We start from the raw sequence: 16624 nt of genomic DNA, 5'->3' as shown, positions 1-16624 counted from the left end.
GAAGTAGACTGCGTGATTCAATGCCTGATGACATACTTCGTTTGGTAGGTACACGGCTATAGGACTACAATAACTACCACTTCCGCCTCCCACCACGCCCGTCATCAAAGTCCTGTCCACTCCTCTCCTTCTCAATCTGCGCATCAAACTCCTTCTGCGCTTGTGATCTCGCCAACTGCTTGTCCTCGTCTCTATTCGAGAAGCTGAAGCTGTCACTGCCAGAAGAATTACTCTGCGAGTTCGCTGAGCGCGAATCCCTCGAGTTAGAAGACTGCTGGTTCTGATTGCCAGACATGGCGTCCTTTCGTAACCGGTCCCAGGAAGTGCCGCTTGGTCTTGAGTTGTTATCTTCGGGTCGTCTCCTCTCTGGTCTCGAGGAGTCGGTCGCTGCACCATTGTTTGCGTATTGTGACGACTGCTGTCCACGTCCATAGTCCGGCCTCGCCTGTTGATCATCCATCAACCCTGTATCCGCCGGGCCACCCATGAGCTCGTTTTCGAACGCCCCGCCTGTAGGACTCATATCATCATCAGCCCCTCCCCGCCCACCTTGCCCCTGCTGGCCCATACGCGCTGACTGCCCTGTCGCGTCGTCCGCTTCCCTCTGCACCCTCCTCCTCTGCCACGCCATCTCCTGCGTCTCCCCCATCTTCGCCCCATCGCCTTGGTTCTGCACATCCCGTGGCCTTGGCATTCCTCCACCCTCCTGCTGCCTCTTCTTCAAAGCCTCGAGAAAGTCCTTCAGCCGCGGATCCTGCATCCTCCCCGCAATAGACGTAGTGATCGCATAGCTTCCAAAGAAGATTTGACCTAGTAATGCCCCGACGGTCCAGTACGCCCCGTATCTCGTCGCTTGCCACGCGGTTCGAGCCACCTGCCCTTTCAGCGGGCCAAAAATGTCGGGACTAAACCTTCCTCCCTCCTTCATGGGCGTCCAGCCTGGGAAGCGGAAGCCCTCCCCAGTGCTTCGATACGCAAAAAGTGTAGCGATAGACACTCCCACGGGCGTGCCATATGAGCCTATTCTCAAAGCCTTCCCCATATGCCACGCGAATGCCTCAGCTTCATCTTGCCGAATGGGTCGTTGAAGCACCTGGGCAGCAAGTTTGGCGTTTTGTTGGACGGTACTCGCGATTGAGCCGGCGTAGGTGTCGAAGGAGGGAACCAGCAAGGGTCGAGGAATTTGCTCGATGTTGATATCTATGGGGGGTACGCCAGGTTGGTTGACGCGGACATAGGAGGAGCTGGGAGCGGCGAGTTGGGAGTTGTCGCTGGAGGAGTATGGGTCGAGATCGGAGCTGGGTATGGAAGAGTCGGAGAAGGAGGTACTGGGTTCAGTGGAGGTGGAGGCTTCTTCGAGGACCATGGCTGCGGTGGGGAGAGGAGGGGAGGGTCAATGGCAAGGCATTAAGGTCGCGATGTAGTACGGATATGAATGTCAATGATCACTGGTGAGCTTTAGGAGCTCGGGCCTCTCCAATGACCTCACCATGAACTTTACATTCACTTCAGCTTCACCCTTTCATGCCTTTCACGTGCTTAGCCGTCTCACGTCCGCTGAGGCTGCTGAACAGTTCTCGCAGTCATCTTGGCTAGAATCTCATGGCTAAATTGTCGCGGGCTGAATACGAGTAGTGCGACCGGCACCACAATGTACCCGAATCCTGCCGCATCCTCTTGTTGGAGTCAAGCTAGGGCTGTCTCTGTCGTCTGGTACTGCTTATTACAAGATGGTAATCGCCAGCCATGTTTCTATATGAGCTGCCACGACCCCTCGTCTCCTTCAACCTTCCGCCTGTAGAGAGGGGTTTATTAACAGTCATGTCATCTTACACCACCCTCCTGAGCGACGGCATCGGCCTCACAATCGCCACTCTCTATAGTCTCGCTGGCCAAGCACACTTCACCCCTCGGCTGACACCAGGTCTGGCACAGAACATCGAGATCATGACCCACAATTCGCATGCAGCTTTCTGGTTCCTGGGGCTGGACTATCTTGCCGTATGTCCACCATGGACAGATCGCTCCTGAGCATAGCTGATGGTCTGAGCAGCTCAGACGGATCTTCGGCGCCTTCGACCTGATAGGAGCTGCATGTCTCTGGCGGAAGAAGACAAGGAAGGTTGGACTCATTTTCGCAGTGTTTGGATTCTCAGGAGGGTTTTACGGTCAGTTGTATACCGGCGGAGATGTCTTGCAAGTCGGAGGGTTGCTCAGTATGGCTGTGGTTGGGCTGCTTTGCTCCTCTGATCGATGAATGGTAGGTAACGAGAGTACGCGCTTGCCATCTTCCTTGCTGTTTTCCCATGATAATCATAGTACTCGCTCACTGCAAATACTAGTTCATCATGCGATCAGGTTTCACCCCCTTGATCTCGTCGTCTCTCATAGCCACTCATAGCCAGAACTGTAAGTGAGTTTGAACTGCATGTGAGTTGCTCTCTCCAACGTCGCATGCCTGAGGGTGGGCCATGCTTTGTTTCACCTTTGCCCCCTTCGGCCAAATCTCACTTATCAGAAGCACACAAGTCTATAAAACCTCTCTGCATCCTCTCTTTCAACCTTCACACCTCCGGCACGAACCTCGATATGGACTATCAAGCTCAGCTGCAAGCTCTCGCGGCCGAGGTAGTCGCCGCCAACGCCGAGAGGAGGGAGGCACTACAGTCCACAGCGAAGGCGTGGTCCGACCACAACGAAGCAGAGGCAAAAGTCACAGGCCTCACCGCGGAGGTTCGACAGCTCAAAGCCGAGATTCGAAGGCTCAATCCTAAAGGCTTGTTTTCCACTACTCAGACTCATGCGTCGCATCCCGAAAGAAGCTCTTCCGAGTCCGAAGAAGGTGTTCTTGGCCTCGAGTCACGCAAGAGACGTCGGTCAGTGAGCGCGGTAAGAACTCCAAAGCTACGACTAGCTTGACTCCCTAGTTAATGAGATCACAGGATAGCACCACGGACGAGCTTTACGACAGTACTCCGCCTCGGCACATGGGCATAGGATCACCCGGCGACAAGAGGAGCAGGTTGTCTACCACGGGCGGCGGCAGCTCGACGCAAGACTCCATCCCTTCGAACCTGACCTCCCGCAACCGCTCGCGAATACCTGTGGTCACGATTGGCGTCTACGTCTTCAGCGAGCAGGGTGAGGTGACAGTGACCCCTCTCGATGCCAGCATTGTGCCTCAAACGGTGGTGACTGCCGTCTACGACCTCATCAGCTACATCAAGCATCCCGAGAACATCCAAGAGTCTCACAAGGGCGGTTGCCGTCGTCAGAAGTTGCTTAATAGGGAGACGACCTGGTACTATTTCAAGGATAGCGAGAGGTCAGTACACGAAGTTGCTTGCGGGAACTGCACCTACAGGCAACAGCCATGCTCGCGCGCCAGCGGCCAGATTTACGACATCATCCTCGCACCCCAGGCAGAGAAATTTCGCAGCTCTGTCAAACCGAGCTCGTCGGAGCACTTCGTCTCCCCGACACAGCTCGGAGCTCCTGCTATCCTCCAATCATTTGGGAGTCCGAAGAGCAAAGAGCGTTGGTACACTTGGGATGAACGGCCTGCACGCAAACTCCACGATTTCTGGTACTAATGGCGAGATCCTGACATTTCTCGCGGCTGCTTCACAATTGCCATGAGCCTGTCACTGAGGGAAGGAGGTTTTGGCCACTTCGAAGCAAGATGAAGACTGCGATAAGTCGAAGAGGGTGCAGTGTTACTGTCCTTTTGCTTGTGGGCCTTGGTTACAGGAGAATCGGAACGCTTTGAGAAGAGGCAATATAATCTGAATAGCATAGTGCTGACGAGCAATACTGGCAGCGTAGAAGTAGAAGTGCGTGTGATTTATCATATTCAACGCACAGACCTTGACACTCGAGTCGCCTTCGGTTGTCCCTTGTGGTTCCTCGTTTGGCTGCACTACCGTAAGCTCTTCATATAGCCATGCAAGAGCAACCCAAATAGAGTCGCTGCATATATCTCATGGCATGTGTGGTCAATGCCAGTACTCCGCCAAATTTCCATGGTCCAACAACATGCCACCGACCAACGGAGAAGCAGCCCTAGCAGCCATCACCACACTGGCGGACCCATCCAAAGAGCAGAAAGCCGCTCAGTCCTCAATTGAATCGCTACTGGCCTCTTCGGACCCCTTTCTGGACATACATGAAGTCTTCAAGCACTACAACACCCTCTACTTCCGCAGCCTCCTCCTTCCCCGTGTCGAGGTCTCCTGGTCTTCTCGGCTCACCCTCTGCGCTGGCATCTGCGAGCTCATGCAAGATCCTTCAAATGGCAACAAGTACACCCGCATCCGCCTCAAACTCTCGGAACCATTACTCAAGTTCCGGCCGCGGAGCGATATGATCAACACGTTACTTCATGAAAGCATCCACGCCTACTTTTTCATCACGACATCCTGGCGGCACTCACGCGGAGACGATGGGACAGGTCATGGAGCTGGATTCTTGCTACTCGCCGATGCGATCAACAGCCATGGAGGCTACGAGGTGACTGTGTTCCACACTTTCCACGACGAGGTAGACAGCTATCGCACGCATGTCTGGCAATGCAATGGACCTTGTCAGACGCAAGCGCCGTTCTTTGGGATGGTGAAGAGGAGCATGAATCGTGCTCCTGGGAAGAATGATTCTTGGTGGCAAAGGCATCAGCAGGAGTGCGGAGGGACGTTCACGAAAGTCGCGGAGCCGGAGATGAGTAAGGCGCAGGTGGAGAAGATGAGTGGGCTGCAGAGGGCTGGGAGGCAGAAGAATAAGATTGATGGTTGGGTCGGGAGTGGCCAGTCTGTTCAACCTTCTCAGGAGAAAAGCGAAGCAATCCAACCAACGAAACGAACCAATACCGACAGCGAGGCGGCTACCACACAACCTGTGAAGAAGAAAGCGAAGCTTGAGGTGGTGAGCTGTCCTATATGCGACGAGAAGCTCGATTCGGACACTATCAACGACCACCTGGACCTTCAGCATCCGCCTTGAGATCCATAAGATGAACTTGGACCACCCCTTTACAAACGAGCGCTACGGCACCTTACTGCGCTCGAAACCCCAGCCGCCGCTAGCTCAGCCACTCCGCCGGCAGACAGCTCCATCACACAATGTAGACCTTACAGGTTCGTGCCGCCTGGAGATTGAGCACCTTTCCCAGCTGAACGCTGAGGCTGACCATGCTTGTACCATGCCTCAGGGGATCACCAGGTCTGTTGGGAAGGTGTTACTTTTTGGCAAGGCAGTATAGCGCCAGATGCACCAGATGCAGCATCACTGTGGCAACGTACGGGGCGTCATTGCCTTCTCGGACCGGTAGCTGGGAACGGACACCAGCGGATACAGCTCTGTCATAGCTGCCATAGGGGGTGAGCTCGGGTCACTATTTCGAGCTTGATAGTGGCGTTGCTGTCCCTGCGTGGCGTCAACTCTCGTTGCGGACGTCCAAAACCACGAATCCAGCGACGGCAGTGGTTCAAGATCGCGTATTCGGCGTGAAAGCATTTCGTCCGGCTGCCCAAATTTGGTGCATCGGTCGAAGGCTTCAAGAGCAGAAGTCTACCCTGTCGGCTGCTCTCCGTCGTAATCGCAGTGTATGGCCTTATATTCGACATTATGGCGCGGCGAGATATGGCCTGAAAGCTTGAGATGTTTGTTTGGCAGCAAACACGTTCCTGAAGTCTCAGCCGTCGCCATCGTCCTCTCGCTTTACTTCACCCTTGATGTTTGATTCATCCCCATCCTCTTCACTCTTGACCTCCTTCTTGAGCTTCTTCGTCGCCTTGTCCCACTCCTTCTGCTCCCGCTGAAACTCCTCCTTCAGCGCCAGATATCCCTCATCGCTCGTGCACTGCCTCCATATCCCCTTGAAGTGCTCGCTAACCTCCAGCTTCTCATCCCGACCTTCATGCCCGTCACTCTTCGCAAGCTCCGTCCGCTCCCCACCGTTGCGTTCCTGTTCGCGGACGGATTTATCGTACTTCCGTCCGCCCTTGTGATTTGCGTAGCGTTTGGCGCGCGTCATCCCCATTTGGATGAACTTCCGCGCCATGTCCGCGCCCACAAGGTCTCCCGCTTTGACATAGTGGTCGAATGCTTGGTTCAAGTTGCTGGAGCTTTGATGGGCGACAGGCAGAGTAGCGAAGCGCCAATGCGGCAGTAAGAAAGATTTGTAGGGCTCGAACGTCAGTACTCCCTGCTCACCGCGGGCGATGCGGTAGGACATGCGGAGGTCTATTGACTCGAGGGCGGGAGTCGGGAAAGCCTGGATGTTGAAGGTTGGGAGGGCATGTTTCTTTTTAGAAACGGCTTTTGGAGGCATTGCCTCGAGTTGGGACGGTGTTTATAGCATCGTTGATCTTGGAGAAAGGTTGCGAGCAGAAGAGATAGGCGGAGGTCGTCAATGGCCGTTTGGGGCTAGGTCCAATTAAGGGAAGTGAATGCATGTTTCGTTTGGTCTGATCGCGATTGTCGTCTGAGCACCTTCGTGGTATACATCAGCACAACATTCCCAGCACTGGACAATACATGTAATGCCTTAGAGATTTGTCGCAGACATTTCTACGATGCTGTCGACTGCGATCCTCGGCAATACTTCGGCCAAAATTAATAGTGGTACATTTACCGTAACTCCAATTTTGGCTCTTCATTCCGCGGTCTTGTAGTGTAGCGGTTATCACTCTGGATTTTGATTCCAGTAACCCCAGTTCGAATCTGGGCAAGACCTCTCGTTTTTTTTTTACTTTTGTTCAATGTATGTAACGATTCCGGCAATGCTTTGTTGACTGCCATACGTTTTTGTCCTGATCCGAGCTTCCTCGGTATGCTTGGCGTTCCTCGATGTCTCACTTTAACATTTAAGCTTATCGACAAACCGGGAACGCCGATCCCGCGACACTTCACTTCTCGAGCGCAGGATCCGGGACGAAGGATCAACTCGAGACGCGCCAACCCACTGCACATGTCAAGTCGGTAGGGAGAAGTACGAACAATGCCACCCTTATAGCACGAGTCCCCGCCCGTAGACTCGGGCTTTTTCGAAGAACAGCAATATGGCCCCCCTCCACCGCCGCGCACCTAGCAGAGACGCCGAGCTAGGCAAGCGAGACGACGACTACCGGCCAAGGACAAGTACGTCTTCGACAGGCCTGCCATGGCGATGGCGCAAGAGGAGGGTCGTGTTCGTCCTACTCGGGCTTATGCTGGTCTACCTCTTCATAAAGAACATGCCCACAGATCTTCCGACGATTGATGAACGCATGGGAAGGCCCTCACGCCCAGGGCACGTCGTACCAGTATCAGATGTGCGGGCGCTCAAAGAGCCGGTGGGCGCACCTCCACGGTCTGCGAACGACGACGAGGGACCGCACTACTACAACGGACCGATCAAGTTCTACCGGCTTGCTACCACTTTACGAGGCATTTCGCGGACAGGAGGGTCAAAAGTGGACAACCGGAACGTGCTATTCGCAGCTTCGTCATTGAAGAGTGTTGCGAACCTCATACCGATGGCTTGCGCGATGGCAAAGGCGGACAGGAATTACGTGCATCTGGCGCTACTTGGAAGGGACGCTCTACCTCTGAATGATATACTGGAGATCAACGGCTTCGACAAGAAATCATGCCAAGTCTTCTTCCACGATGCGCGCGGGGATTACTCCGAGTACAGCTCGGAGACGCGAGCAGAAGTGTCGGTTTCAGGCGCCATGAAGCATATAAACGACTTCATCCATGCGCAGGCGATTGTCATGGATGACAGCATTGTCGAGGATGGCTTCTTCACACGCGCGATGCGAAGGAGAGCAGGGGAGTACCGGCGCGCACTGATCGAGGTACCTGCCGGTAAGTACGAAGAATTCCTCTGGATGACTCGGCTGGATTCGGGGAGTCTTGGAAATTGGTTTAGTCCAAGTATCGACATACTCATACACGCACCTCCAGAGAGCTCCGGCGGTCTTATTCGACTGCTCAAGAGCCTTCAACGAGCAGACTATACAGGACTGCGGCCGCCGCGGTTGTCCATTGAGCTGCCCAATGACATCGAGCACTTCGCGAGAGGGTACATCGAAGGTTTGGACTGGCCGCCTGATGAGAGGGCTTCGCCTTTAAGAACGAATGCTCTATCACTGCGGCATCGTATCACGACTTCACGTTTGAACTCCGAGCAGATGTCTCTCCGCTTTGTGGAGTCGTTCTTCCCTGCCTCTACCATCGACGATCATGTGCTCATACTCTCACCGCAAGCTGAGGTGGATCAACTCTACCTCCAGTACTTGTACTACCTCATCTTGGAGTACCGCTACTCTCTGATCGGGAGCCGAGACACGGAGGATCTCCTTGGCCTTTCTCTGGACGTGCCGACGAACTTCATCAACGGCTCTTCCGGCTTCGAGCCGCCAACAGCAGCAGATATGCAGGAAGATGAAGATCGAAAGTACGAAGCCTTGGCCAAGTCGGATCCTGTGCCTTTCTTATATCAAGCCCCCTCGTCGACCTCAAGCCTAATCTTTGGCGACAAATGGACGACTTTCCACAACTTCCTCTCGCGGCGGTTGGAAATGTCTGAGACCGGCGTGGCAGAAAAGCACACGAAGCAAGTCGCCGAGACCGAACCAGCTTGGATGGAGTATCTGCTCGAACTCATGACGGCGAGAGGCTGGAACATGCTGCATCCTGCTTCTCCAATGGGAACTGTGCATAATGAACTTGCTCGGATACCTGAAGAGTACATTCGCGAAGCCAAAACCAAGGACGAAAAGCCAAATACCGCTCCACCACAAAATTCAGAAGACGAGCCTTTTCTCATTGCCGACACCCCGCCGTCCATTCAACCGCACGTCGAACACAACCAGCCAGCCAGCCATTTGTCACTCTCAGACACTCTACCGTTCGACGGGAACCTTCCAGATCTCGGCACCCTCCCGCATCTCTACCGCAATGGCAAGGTCTTCGTTCCCTACGAGAGCGGTGAGTACCAAGACACATATCTCACGTGGTTCCGCCAGCATATCGGCGGCTGCGACTTGGCGACTGCACAGAGGAAGAGGGTGGTGCATTGGTTGAGCGCGGACGACTTGTTCTGTGTGGCTGGTATACCTAATGATTATGACGAGGGAAGACGGGAAGAGGAGGAAGAGGAGGGAGGTGATGGTGATGATGCCAGTGCTGATGCGGCGTTAGCATCAGGGGAAGCTGCAGGCGCGGAGGAAAGAAGAGAGGACGACGAGAAGAGCAGTCGGGCTCCCACTGGGCCCGGGGCCGACGACGATGATGGAGCAGATGAGGGGCAACAAGACGGCGTACAGGTGTGAGCGACTGCCGTCCGTTTGTTGTAGCATTACTGGTCCAAGAGAGTGGGGCGTTCTCTAGCACGACGACTGAATTGTCGATTTTGGGGACTGTATAGTTGCGATACCCTATTGGTGATAGATTTGTATGCATATGACTTTGATCAAGTTCGACTGACTGGCTTTGGGGAAACTCTTGAGCCTACAAGGCATGGCCAACTCGCCACTTGATGTCGAGCGGATCTGGTACGGACTGAGGGCGGAAGGACTGGCGAAGGGCCATCTCTATGCTCGTAAAACGTATCTACGCCGTCGCTGCTTTTGCATCATCCGAAAAAACCTCCACTGACTCAACCTTCGACAACTCGACGGTCAAATTGACCTCACCACCCCGTATGCCCACCGTCAATCACCAAATTATTCCCCGTCATGAACGAGCTCGCCCGACTCAACAAAAACAACCCAGCACTCTTAAACTCATCCGGCCTCGCAAGCCGATGCATCATATTCTCACTCTCCCACATGCCCTGCAATCCCGGATCGTCGTCAAGATTCTTCCGCACCATCGGCGTCAACACATGCCCGGGACTCAGACAGTTAACCCTGATTCCGCCAGTCCCATCCTCCTTGATCGGCGACCACTCCATTGCTAAATTCCGCGCTAGCTGGATTAGAGCGGCTTTGCTTGAATTGTAGACGCTAGATAGTAGGCCTTTGTTCGCGATGAGCCCGGACATGCTGGCGACGAAACAGATGCTACCGTGGCATTTATACTTCATCATCTGCCGCGCCGCCGACGTGGCGCTCATATATACGCCCTTGTAGTTAATCGCCATCATCTGCATTAGATCCTCCGCGCCATACTCCACAGCTGGCTGGATCTTCTGGATCGCCGCTGCGGCCATCAAGCCGTCGAGTCGCTGGTGCTTGCTCGCGATGTCCGTGATGGTCTTGTCTAGATCCGCGGTGTCGTCGACATCGACGCGTTGGTAGTCGAGGGCGCCGCCCCAGTCGGTCGCGACGCGTTTCTGTGCCTCGTTCCACTCGGCAGTGGGGGAGGGGGCGCGGTCGAGGCAGTAGACTAGGAGGGGGTCAGCAGCCATACGTAAAGATCACGGGGTTTGGGACCTGCCTTTGCCGCCCCCCTCTACGAGTCCTTCGGCCATGGCTAGGCCGATACCGCTGGCTCCGCCTGTTACGACGAAGACGTGTTCTTTCAAATCGAAATCTGCGAAGCGCTTCTGTCCGACATTTTCATTGCTGGGGCCGAAGACTTCGTCGCCTTCGTTGTTTAGGCTGGCGTATGACATCTTGGAGTTGGAAGTCTTTCTATGAGTCTTGTGTCTTGCTGTATTTCTTGCGAGATTGGAGTTATTTTAATTGGTGAGGTCAAAGGGTTTCGAAATGGAGGAAGAAGATACTGTACTCGTTCAATAGCTCACCTCACCTACATATAAGCAGAAGAGTAGCCGTCCAGTCCTTGGAGAGGATTCCGGCATCATCACGATGTTATTACCAGAAGATGCATGCTGTAGCAAGATAGAGGCGCCGTATCAGCTGGACGTCGCTTTAGCATCATGCTGGCCCAATTTTCCCTGCGTTGCCGCTGGGGGAGTAGCATCCTTGGTTCGCGTGGGATGCTTCTACAATCACATGCGTGGAGAGCGATTGCATCTGTAGGTATCGTGTGGGAAACACGCGGAAGGGGAAAATGTTGGATGTTGTTGATAAAGTGAGGTCCAAGATGAAGTGAAGTCGAGGCAGCAAGTCCTTCTCCAGCGCTCGGCCACCCCTCACGCTCACCTCCATCTCTTCTTCCATTCGACGATACTCTTGACACAAACATCCACTTGTCGTAGATATACCGTCTCGCGTACACGTACCTTGTCACGAGCTCAACAAAAGGAAACACGACCGATGCGCTGAGTGAGCCATTTGCCTTCCACTTGCTGGATCTCACGGAGGCTGCCCGGCTCACGAAGGCTGACGTCGCGCTGGATCCCTGAAACGGGACGACTACACCCTGTGTGACATACTAGAAGCACCAGGTCTTGGAATTGGAACCTGTACTGGTGGACCGCCCAGCCATCCGCGATGGCAGGCCCATCCAACACCATCGACCTCACCAAGGAGCCAAAAGACCACCTCACAGCACTCCCCTCCGAGCTCCAGCACGAAATCCTAGACTACCTCTTCCCCACTCACGACCCCGACGCAGCAGCCAAAGCAAACTACGTCGCGCCCTCCAATCAACCGGACACCAAGCGCCATCACTCCTTCGATGCTCTCGCGGCAACCTGCCACGCCCTGCGAGACGGAACCTTCTCCTGGGCACGCCTCTGGCTCATCCGCCACCAGGAAATCACGAACTACCTCCCAGCACGGCCAGAGCTACAGAAGAAGCGCGACTTCCTCCGCGGCGGCCCGTCAGGACTCCTAAACTGGATGGACCGCCACTGTGTCTTCTGTGGGAAGAAAAGCATCCGGACCGCCATCATGATGAACGGGCTCCGCTGCTGTCGGGACTGCGATGGGAAGCACTGGCCGGAAAAAATCACCAAGACGGATGCCAAAGCGCAGTATGATCTCAAAGAGAACCAATTACTGCCGAACCAGCATCCCGCAGCGAAAATGCTTAATCGGCATCCGGGTGGTTTGCCGGTTTTGAGATACGGGACGTACATGGTCTCGAGTGTGGTCACGACGATGTTCATGCGGAGCGATGTTGAGGCGCTGGCGAAGCTAGCGCACGGGGATTTGAAGGCGCATTTTGCGAAGAGGGAAGCTGCGAGGGAGGAAAGGAAAACGAAAATGGCTGAGAATCGGGCGAAGAAGGTGGCGCAAGCGATTCAATTGCTGCAACATGAGCGGTATGCTGCTGACGGGTTTGTTGAGGTGCAGCGGACTTCGGGTACTGATTGCGTTGCAGCATATGATACTCGTCGTGCTCATGGGGAGAGTGGGTCGGCTCACGGGACGGTCTCGATGTGGGAGGTGGAAGGAGGGTACGAGGAGACGACAGCGTTGGCCGAGCGTGCGGCAAGGGAGAATATGGAGGAGGCTATGGATGCTTCGGGCCCAATACCATCAGATGGTAGTGGGTTCAACGAGCTAGGACCGTACTCCGGGATGGAGGCACTCTTCGCTCCCTTGTGATGGCACTGGAGGGCAGGAGGAGATATGATTAAAGATTTTACGACGGCACGATTGATGGACTTGGAGGACGAGCGAGTTACGGCCTGTAGGCGGACTTTCCACGAGACTGCGCTTCAGGCAGGACGATCCTATTATACTGTAGTATGAATGTCTAACAGTGATACCCAAACTATGCCTTTCATATCTGCAATGTCTCACCCTCCAGGCTGTCACATGCTTCTCGACCCGTCATTGGTTGAGAATTGATTAGAAACTGTTAGAAAGCAGCGTCATTGCATCAGGCAGGCGCAACCTGAGGCCAAGGCCAGCGTTTGCCTTGCTCCAACACGTCGGACCTCTCTCGCGCTTACAAAACCGCCACCAAGCTCCACCCACTCCATCACCTCACCTTGACACCTCGACACTTGTTGCTTTGCACAGCCTCAGTCTAGCGTTCACTCATCCCTTCCTTTACCACAACACACAATACCTACCCACCATTCCACCCAGAGAAGCAGGCAAGCTGGGTACCAAACGTCGTCTTTCCGGCGAGGAGCCAGTGGGCAGCAATCAGCATCAACACAAGAAAGCCATGACTGAGCAGAGCAACGCGCACCTGAACGGTGCCGCCGCCGGTAATGGCAACGGCGGCGGCATGGACACCCACGCTACGGCCCAGCAGCTTAAGCAGCAGGCAAACGGCGACATCGACGAGAGCCTGTACTCCAGGCAGCTGTACGTTCTTGGTCATGAGGCGATGAAGCGTATGGGCTCGTCGAACGTGCTGGTCAGCGGTATGCGCGGGCTGGGCGTGGAGATTGCGAAGAACATTGCGTTGGCGGGCGTGAAGAGCTTGACGCTGTTCGACCCCAAGCCGGCGGCGATAGAAGACCTGAGCTCGCAGTTCTTCCTGCACCCGGAGGACGTGGGCAAGGGGAGAGCAGATGTCACGGCGCCGCGGGTCAGCGAGCTGAACCCGTACACGCCGGTGAATGTGCACAAGGGAAAGAGCTTGACGGGGGATCTGGAGGCGTTGAAGCAGTATCAGGTGGTGGTGTTGACGGATACGGCGTTGAAGGATCAGATCACCATTTCGGATTACTGTCATCAGAATGGGATCTATGTGGTGATTACGGATACGTATGGGCTGTTTGGATTCTTGTTCACGGACTTCGGGAAGAACTTCACATGCGGCGATCCTACCGGCGAGAACCCACTCAGCGGTATCGTGGCAGGTGTCGACTCGGATGGGCTGGTGTCGGCACTGGATGAGACACGGCATGGGCTAGAAGATGGGGACTTCGTTACATTCTCAGAAGTGGAGGGCATGGAGGGTCTCAACGATGGGAACCCGCGCAAGATCACTGTGAAGGGACCATACACATTCTCCATCGGCGACGTGTCAGGGCTCGGACAGTACAAGCGAGGAGGACTGTACACACAGGTCAAGATGCCGAAGATCATGGACTTTGAGCCTTTCAGCAAGCAGTTGAAGCAGCCGGAGCAGTTGATCTCGGACTTTGCCAAGTTCGACCGGCCAGGGCAGTTGCATGTGGGTGTACAGGCGCTGCATGCGTTTGCGGAGAAGGAGGGCAGCTTCCCACGGCCACACAGCGATGCGGATGCGGCGGAGGTCATGAAGCTGGCGCAGGACATCGCGAAGGAGAGTGGAGAAGAGGTTGAGCTGGACGAGAAGATCATCAAGGAGCTGTCGTATCAGGCTCGCGGAGATTTGTCGCCGATGGCAGCGTTCTTCGGTGGTCTGGCCGCTCAGGAGGTGCTGAAGTCTGTCTCTGGCAAGTTTCACCCTGTCAAGCAGTGGCTCTACTTCGACTCGCTTGAGTCGCTACCAACTTCCACCACTCGCAGCGAAGAGCAGTGCAAGCCGCTCGGCACACGATACGATGGGCAGATCGCGGTGTTTGGGAAGGAGTACCAGGACAAGCTAAGCAACGTGCAGCAGTTCTTGGTCGGCGCAGGTGCGATCGGATGCGAGATGCTGAAGAACTGGGCTATGATCGGACTGGCGACTGGTCCCAAAGGCAAGATCAGCGTCACCGACATGGACCAGATCGAGAGGAGCAATCTCAACCGGCAGTTCTTGTTCCGTCCCAAGGATGTTGGCGAGCTGAAGAGCGAATGCGCTTCGAAAGCAGTCCAGGCCATGAACCCGGACCTCAACGGCCACATCAACATGCTTAAGGATCGTGTGTCGCAGGAGACGGAGGAGATCTTCAACGAAGATTTCTGGGAGTCTCTTGATGGTGTTACGAACGCTCTGGACAATGTGGATGCCAGGACATACGTCGACAGGAGATGTGTGTTCTTCCGCAAGCCTCTGCTAGACAGCGGAACGCTCGGTACAAAAGGCAACACGCAGGTTGTGCTGCCGCGTGAGACGGAATCGTACTCCAGCTCGCAGGACCCTCCTGAGCAGTCGTTCCCAATGTGTACTCTCCGCTCCTTCCCGAACCGCATCGAGCACACCATCGCGTGGGCCAAGGACCTCTTCCACACCTACTTCGCGGGTCCGCCTGAGATCGTCAACACCTACCTCACTCAGAAGGACTATCTTGGCAGCGCACTCAAGCAGTCCGGCAACGAGAAGCAGACGCTGGAGACTCTGCGCGACTTCCTCGTCACAGAGAAGCCGGAATCGTTCGAAGACTGTGTCAAATGGGCGCGCATGCAGTTCGAGAAGCAGTACAACAACGCCATCCAGCAACTCCTCTACAACTTCCCGAAGGACTCTCAGACTTCCTCCGGTCAGCCCTTCTGGTCCGGACCCAAGCGTGCCCCTGATGCGCTTACCTTCGACCCCAACAACTCCACTCACTACACTTTCGTCCTCGCCGCCGCCAACCTCCACGCCTTCAACTACGGCATCAAGCCAACCACCGACCGCAGCCGAATCACCAACATTCTGGACAACATGATGGTGCCCGACTTCAAGCCCGATGCGAACGTCAAGATCCAAGCCGACGACAAAGAGCCCGACCCCAACGCCAACGGCCCCGCGGACGACGAGTCCCAACTCGAAACCATCGCCCAATCCCTCCCGCAACCCAAGACCCTCGGCTCCTTCCGCCTCACGCCCGTCGAGTTCGAAAAAGACGACGACACAAACTTCCACATCGACTTCATCACCGCCGCCTCCAACCTACGCGCGGAGAACTACAAGATCGCGACCGCGGACCGGCACAAGACCAAATTCATCGCCGGCAAGATCATCCCCGCCATCGCGACCACCACCGCCCTCGTCACGGGCTTGGTGGTGCTGGAGCTGTACAAGATCATCGACGGCAAGACGGACATTGAGCAGTACAAGAACGGCTTCGTCAACCTAGCGCTGCCGTTCTTTGGCTTCAGTGAGCCGATTGCGAGTCCGAAGGGCACGTATCAGGGGCCGGACGGGGAGGTGGTGATTGATAAGTTGTGGGATCGGTTTGAGACGGAGGATGTGACGTTGCAGCAGTTCATTGACGATTTCGCGAAAAAGGGGCTTACCATCTCGATGATTAGTTCGGGGGTGAGTTTGCTGTACGCGAGCTTCTACCCTGCGGCGAGGAATAAGGATCGCTTGCCGATGAAGTGAGTTCCATCTCTCCCCCTTCCCCCCTCCTGCGAAGAATGAGCAGGCCCTCCCTTCTCTTTACACGCGACATGGCACTGACTTTGGAATAGGATGTCCGAGCTCGTCGAGCACATCTCCCGCAAGAACATCCCGGCGCACCAGAAGAATGTGATTCTGGAGATTACGTGCGAGGACGCGACGGAGGAGGATATCGAGGTGCCGTATGTGATGCTGAAGCTGGGGAAGTAGGATGGCCTGCTGGTGCAGCAGTGTGGGAGGAAGCGGAAGATGGAAGATGGAAAGTGAGGGGTGAGGGATATGGATATGGCTATTGCATTGTAGTGGAGTTTCGAGAGTGGGGATGGGTATGGGAAGGTTCAGAATGAGAAGACTGGATGGGAAATGATGGAGTGTGGTGTTCGATGGCTGCCATACACTGATGCGGAAATTGTTGCTCTGCTCATGGTGGAAGGCATAGATGATGGGTAGTTCAGTAGCTTTGTAGAATGAGCATGACATTTGCAATGAACTCACCATCCCACGTGAGTTCTCTAGCGTCCCGTTCTCTCAGCTCGCAGTAAGAAGAGGAGTGGGCTGAAGCGGCATAGAACGAAGGCTTCGAGAC

At 55.1% G+C, this 16624-nt stretch overlaps 9 protein-coding genes and 1 non-coding gene across 10 annotated transcripts; 7 read left to right on the top strand and 3 right to left on the bottom strand.

Moving 5' to 3' along the window:
• Nucleotides 1–73: 73 nt before the first annotated feature.
• On the bottom strand, nt 74–1366 carry LTR77_009245 (uncharacterized protein; the record flags this gene model as incomplete). Its single annotated transcript, XM_064806473.1, has 1 exon — nt 74–1366. One exon carries the CDS (start codon nt 1364–1366, stop codon nt 74–76), a length of 1293 nt encoding a protein of 430 aa, XP_064655290.1.
• Nucleotides 1367–1821: 455 nt separating this feature from the next.
• Nucleotides 1822–2257, top strand: LTR77_009244 (uncharacterized protein; the record flags this gene model as incomplete). Its single annotated transcript, XM_064806472.1, has 2 exons — nt 1822–2001; nt 2054–2257. The coding sequence occupies 2 exons, from the start codon at nt 1822–1824 to the stop codon at nt 2255–2257; spliced, it is 384 nt and encodes a 127-aa protein (XP_064655289.1).
• A 332-nt stretch (nt 2258–2589) lies between these two features.
• LTR77_009243 (uncharacterized protein) lies at nt 2590–3593 on the top strand (the record flags this gene model as incomplete). Its single annotated transcript, XM_064806471.1, has 2 exons — nt 2590–2889; nt 2943–3593. 2 exons carry the CDS (start codon nt 2590–2592, stop codon nt 3591–3593), a joined length of 951 nt encoding a protein of 316 aa, XP_064655288.1.
• A 442-nt stretch (nt 3594–4035) lies between these two features.
• Nucleotides 4036–4995, top strand: LTR77_009242 (uncharacterized protein; the record flags this gene model as incomplete). The annotated part of the gene is made up of 1 exon (XM_064806470.1): nt 4036–4995. One exon carries the CDS (start codon nt 4036–4038, stop codon nt 4993–4995), a length of 960 nt encoding a protein of 319 aa, XP_064655287.1.
• A 691-nt stretch (nt 4996–5686) lies between these two features.
• Nucleotides 5687–6325, bottom strand: LTR77_009241 (uncharacterized protein; the record flags this gene model as incomplete). The annotated part of the gene is made up of 1 exon (XM_064806469.1): nt 5687–6325. The coding sequence occupies one exon, from the start codon at nt 6323–6325 to the stop codon at nt 5687–5689; it is 639 nt and encodes a 212-aa protein (XP_064655286.1).
• Nucleotides 6326–6658: 333 nt separating this feature from the next.
• LTR77_009240 lies at nt 6659–6730 on the top strand. Its single transcript has one exon. It is a non-coding gene; the product is annotated as a tRNA-Gln (tRNA).
• A 325-nt stretch (nt 6731–7055) lies between these two features.
• LTR77_009239 (uncharacterized protein) lies at nt 7056–9314 on the top strand (the record flags this gene model as incomplete). Its single annotated transcript, XM_064806468.1, has 2 exons — nt 7056–7845; nt 7945–9314. 2 exons carry the CDS (start codon nt 7056–7058, stop codon nt 9312–9314), a joined length of 2160 nt encoding a protein of 719 aa, XP_064655285.1.
• A 359-nt stretch (nt 9315–9673) lies between these two features.
• Nucleotides 9674–10600, bottom strand: LTR77_009238 (uncharacterized protein; the record flags this gene model as incomplete). Its single annotated transcript, XM_064806467.1, has 2 exons — nt 9674–10371; nt 10471–10600. 2 exons carry the CDS (start codon nt 10598–10600, stop codon nt 9674–9676), a joined length of 828 nt encoding a protein of 275 aa, XP_064655284.1.
• A 784-nt stretch (nt 10601–11384) lies between these two features.
• Nucleotides 11385–12446, top strand: LTR77_009237 (uncharacterized protein; the record flags this gene model as incomplete). Its single annotated transcript, XM_064806466.1, has 1 exon — nt 11385–12446. One exon carries the CDS (start codon nt 11385–11387, stop codon nt 12444–12446), a length of 1062 nt encoding a protein of 353 aa, XP_064655283.1.
• Nucleotides 12447–13017: 571 nt separating this feature from the next.
• UBA1 (E1 ubiquitin-activating protein) lies at nt 13018–16248 on the top strand (the record flags this gene model as incomplete). The annotated part of the gene is made up of 2 exons (XM_064806465.1): nt 13018–16016; nt 16110–16248. 2 exons carry the CDS (start codon nt 13018–13020, stop codon nt 16246–16248), a joined length of 3138 nt encoding a protein of 1045 aa, XP_064655282.1.
• Nucleotides 16249–16624: the final 376 nt, after the last annotated feature.

Source organism: Saxophila tyrrhenica (genome assembly GCF_035928015.1).
Source record: "Saxophila tyrrhenica strain CCFEE 5935 chromosome Unknown scaffold_17, whole genome shotgun sequence".
NCBI classification, from domain to species: Eukaryota; Fungi; Ascomycota; class Dothideomycetes; order Mycosphaerellales; family Extremaceae; genus Saxophila; species Saxophila tyrrhenica.
This window is presented reverse-complemented; position numbering and strand designations above follow the sequence as displayed.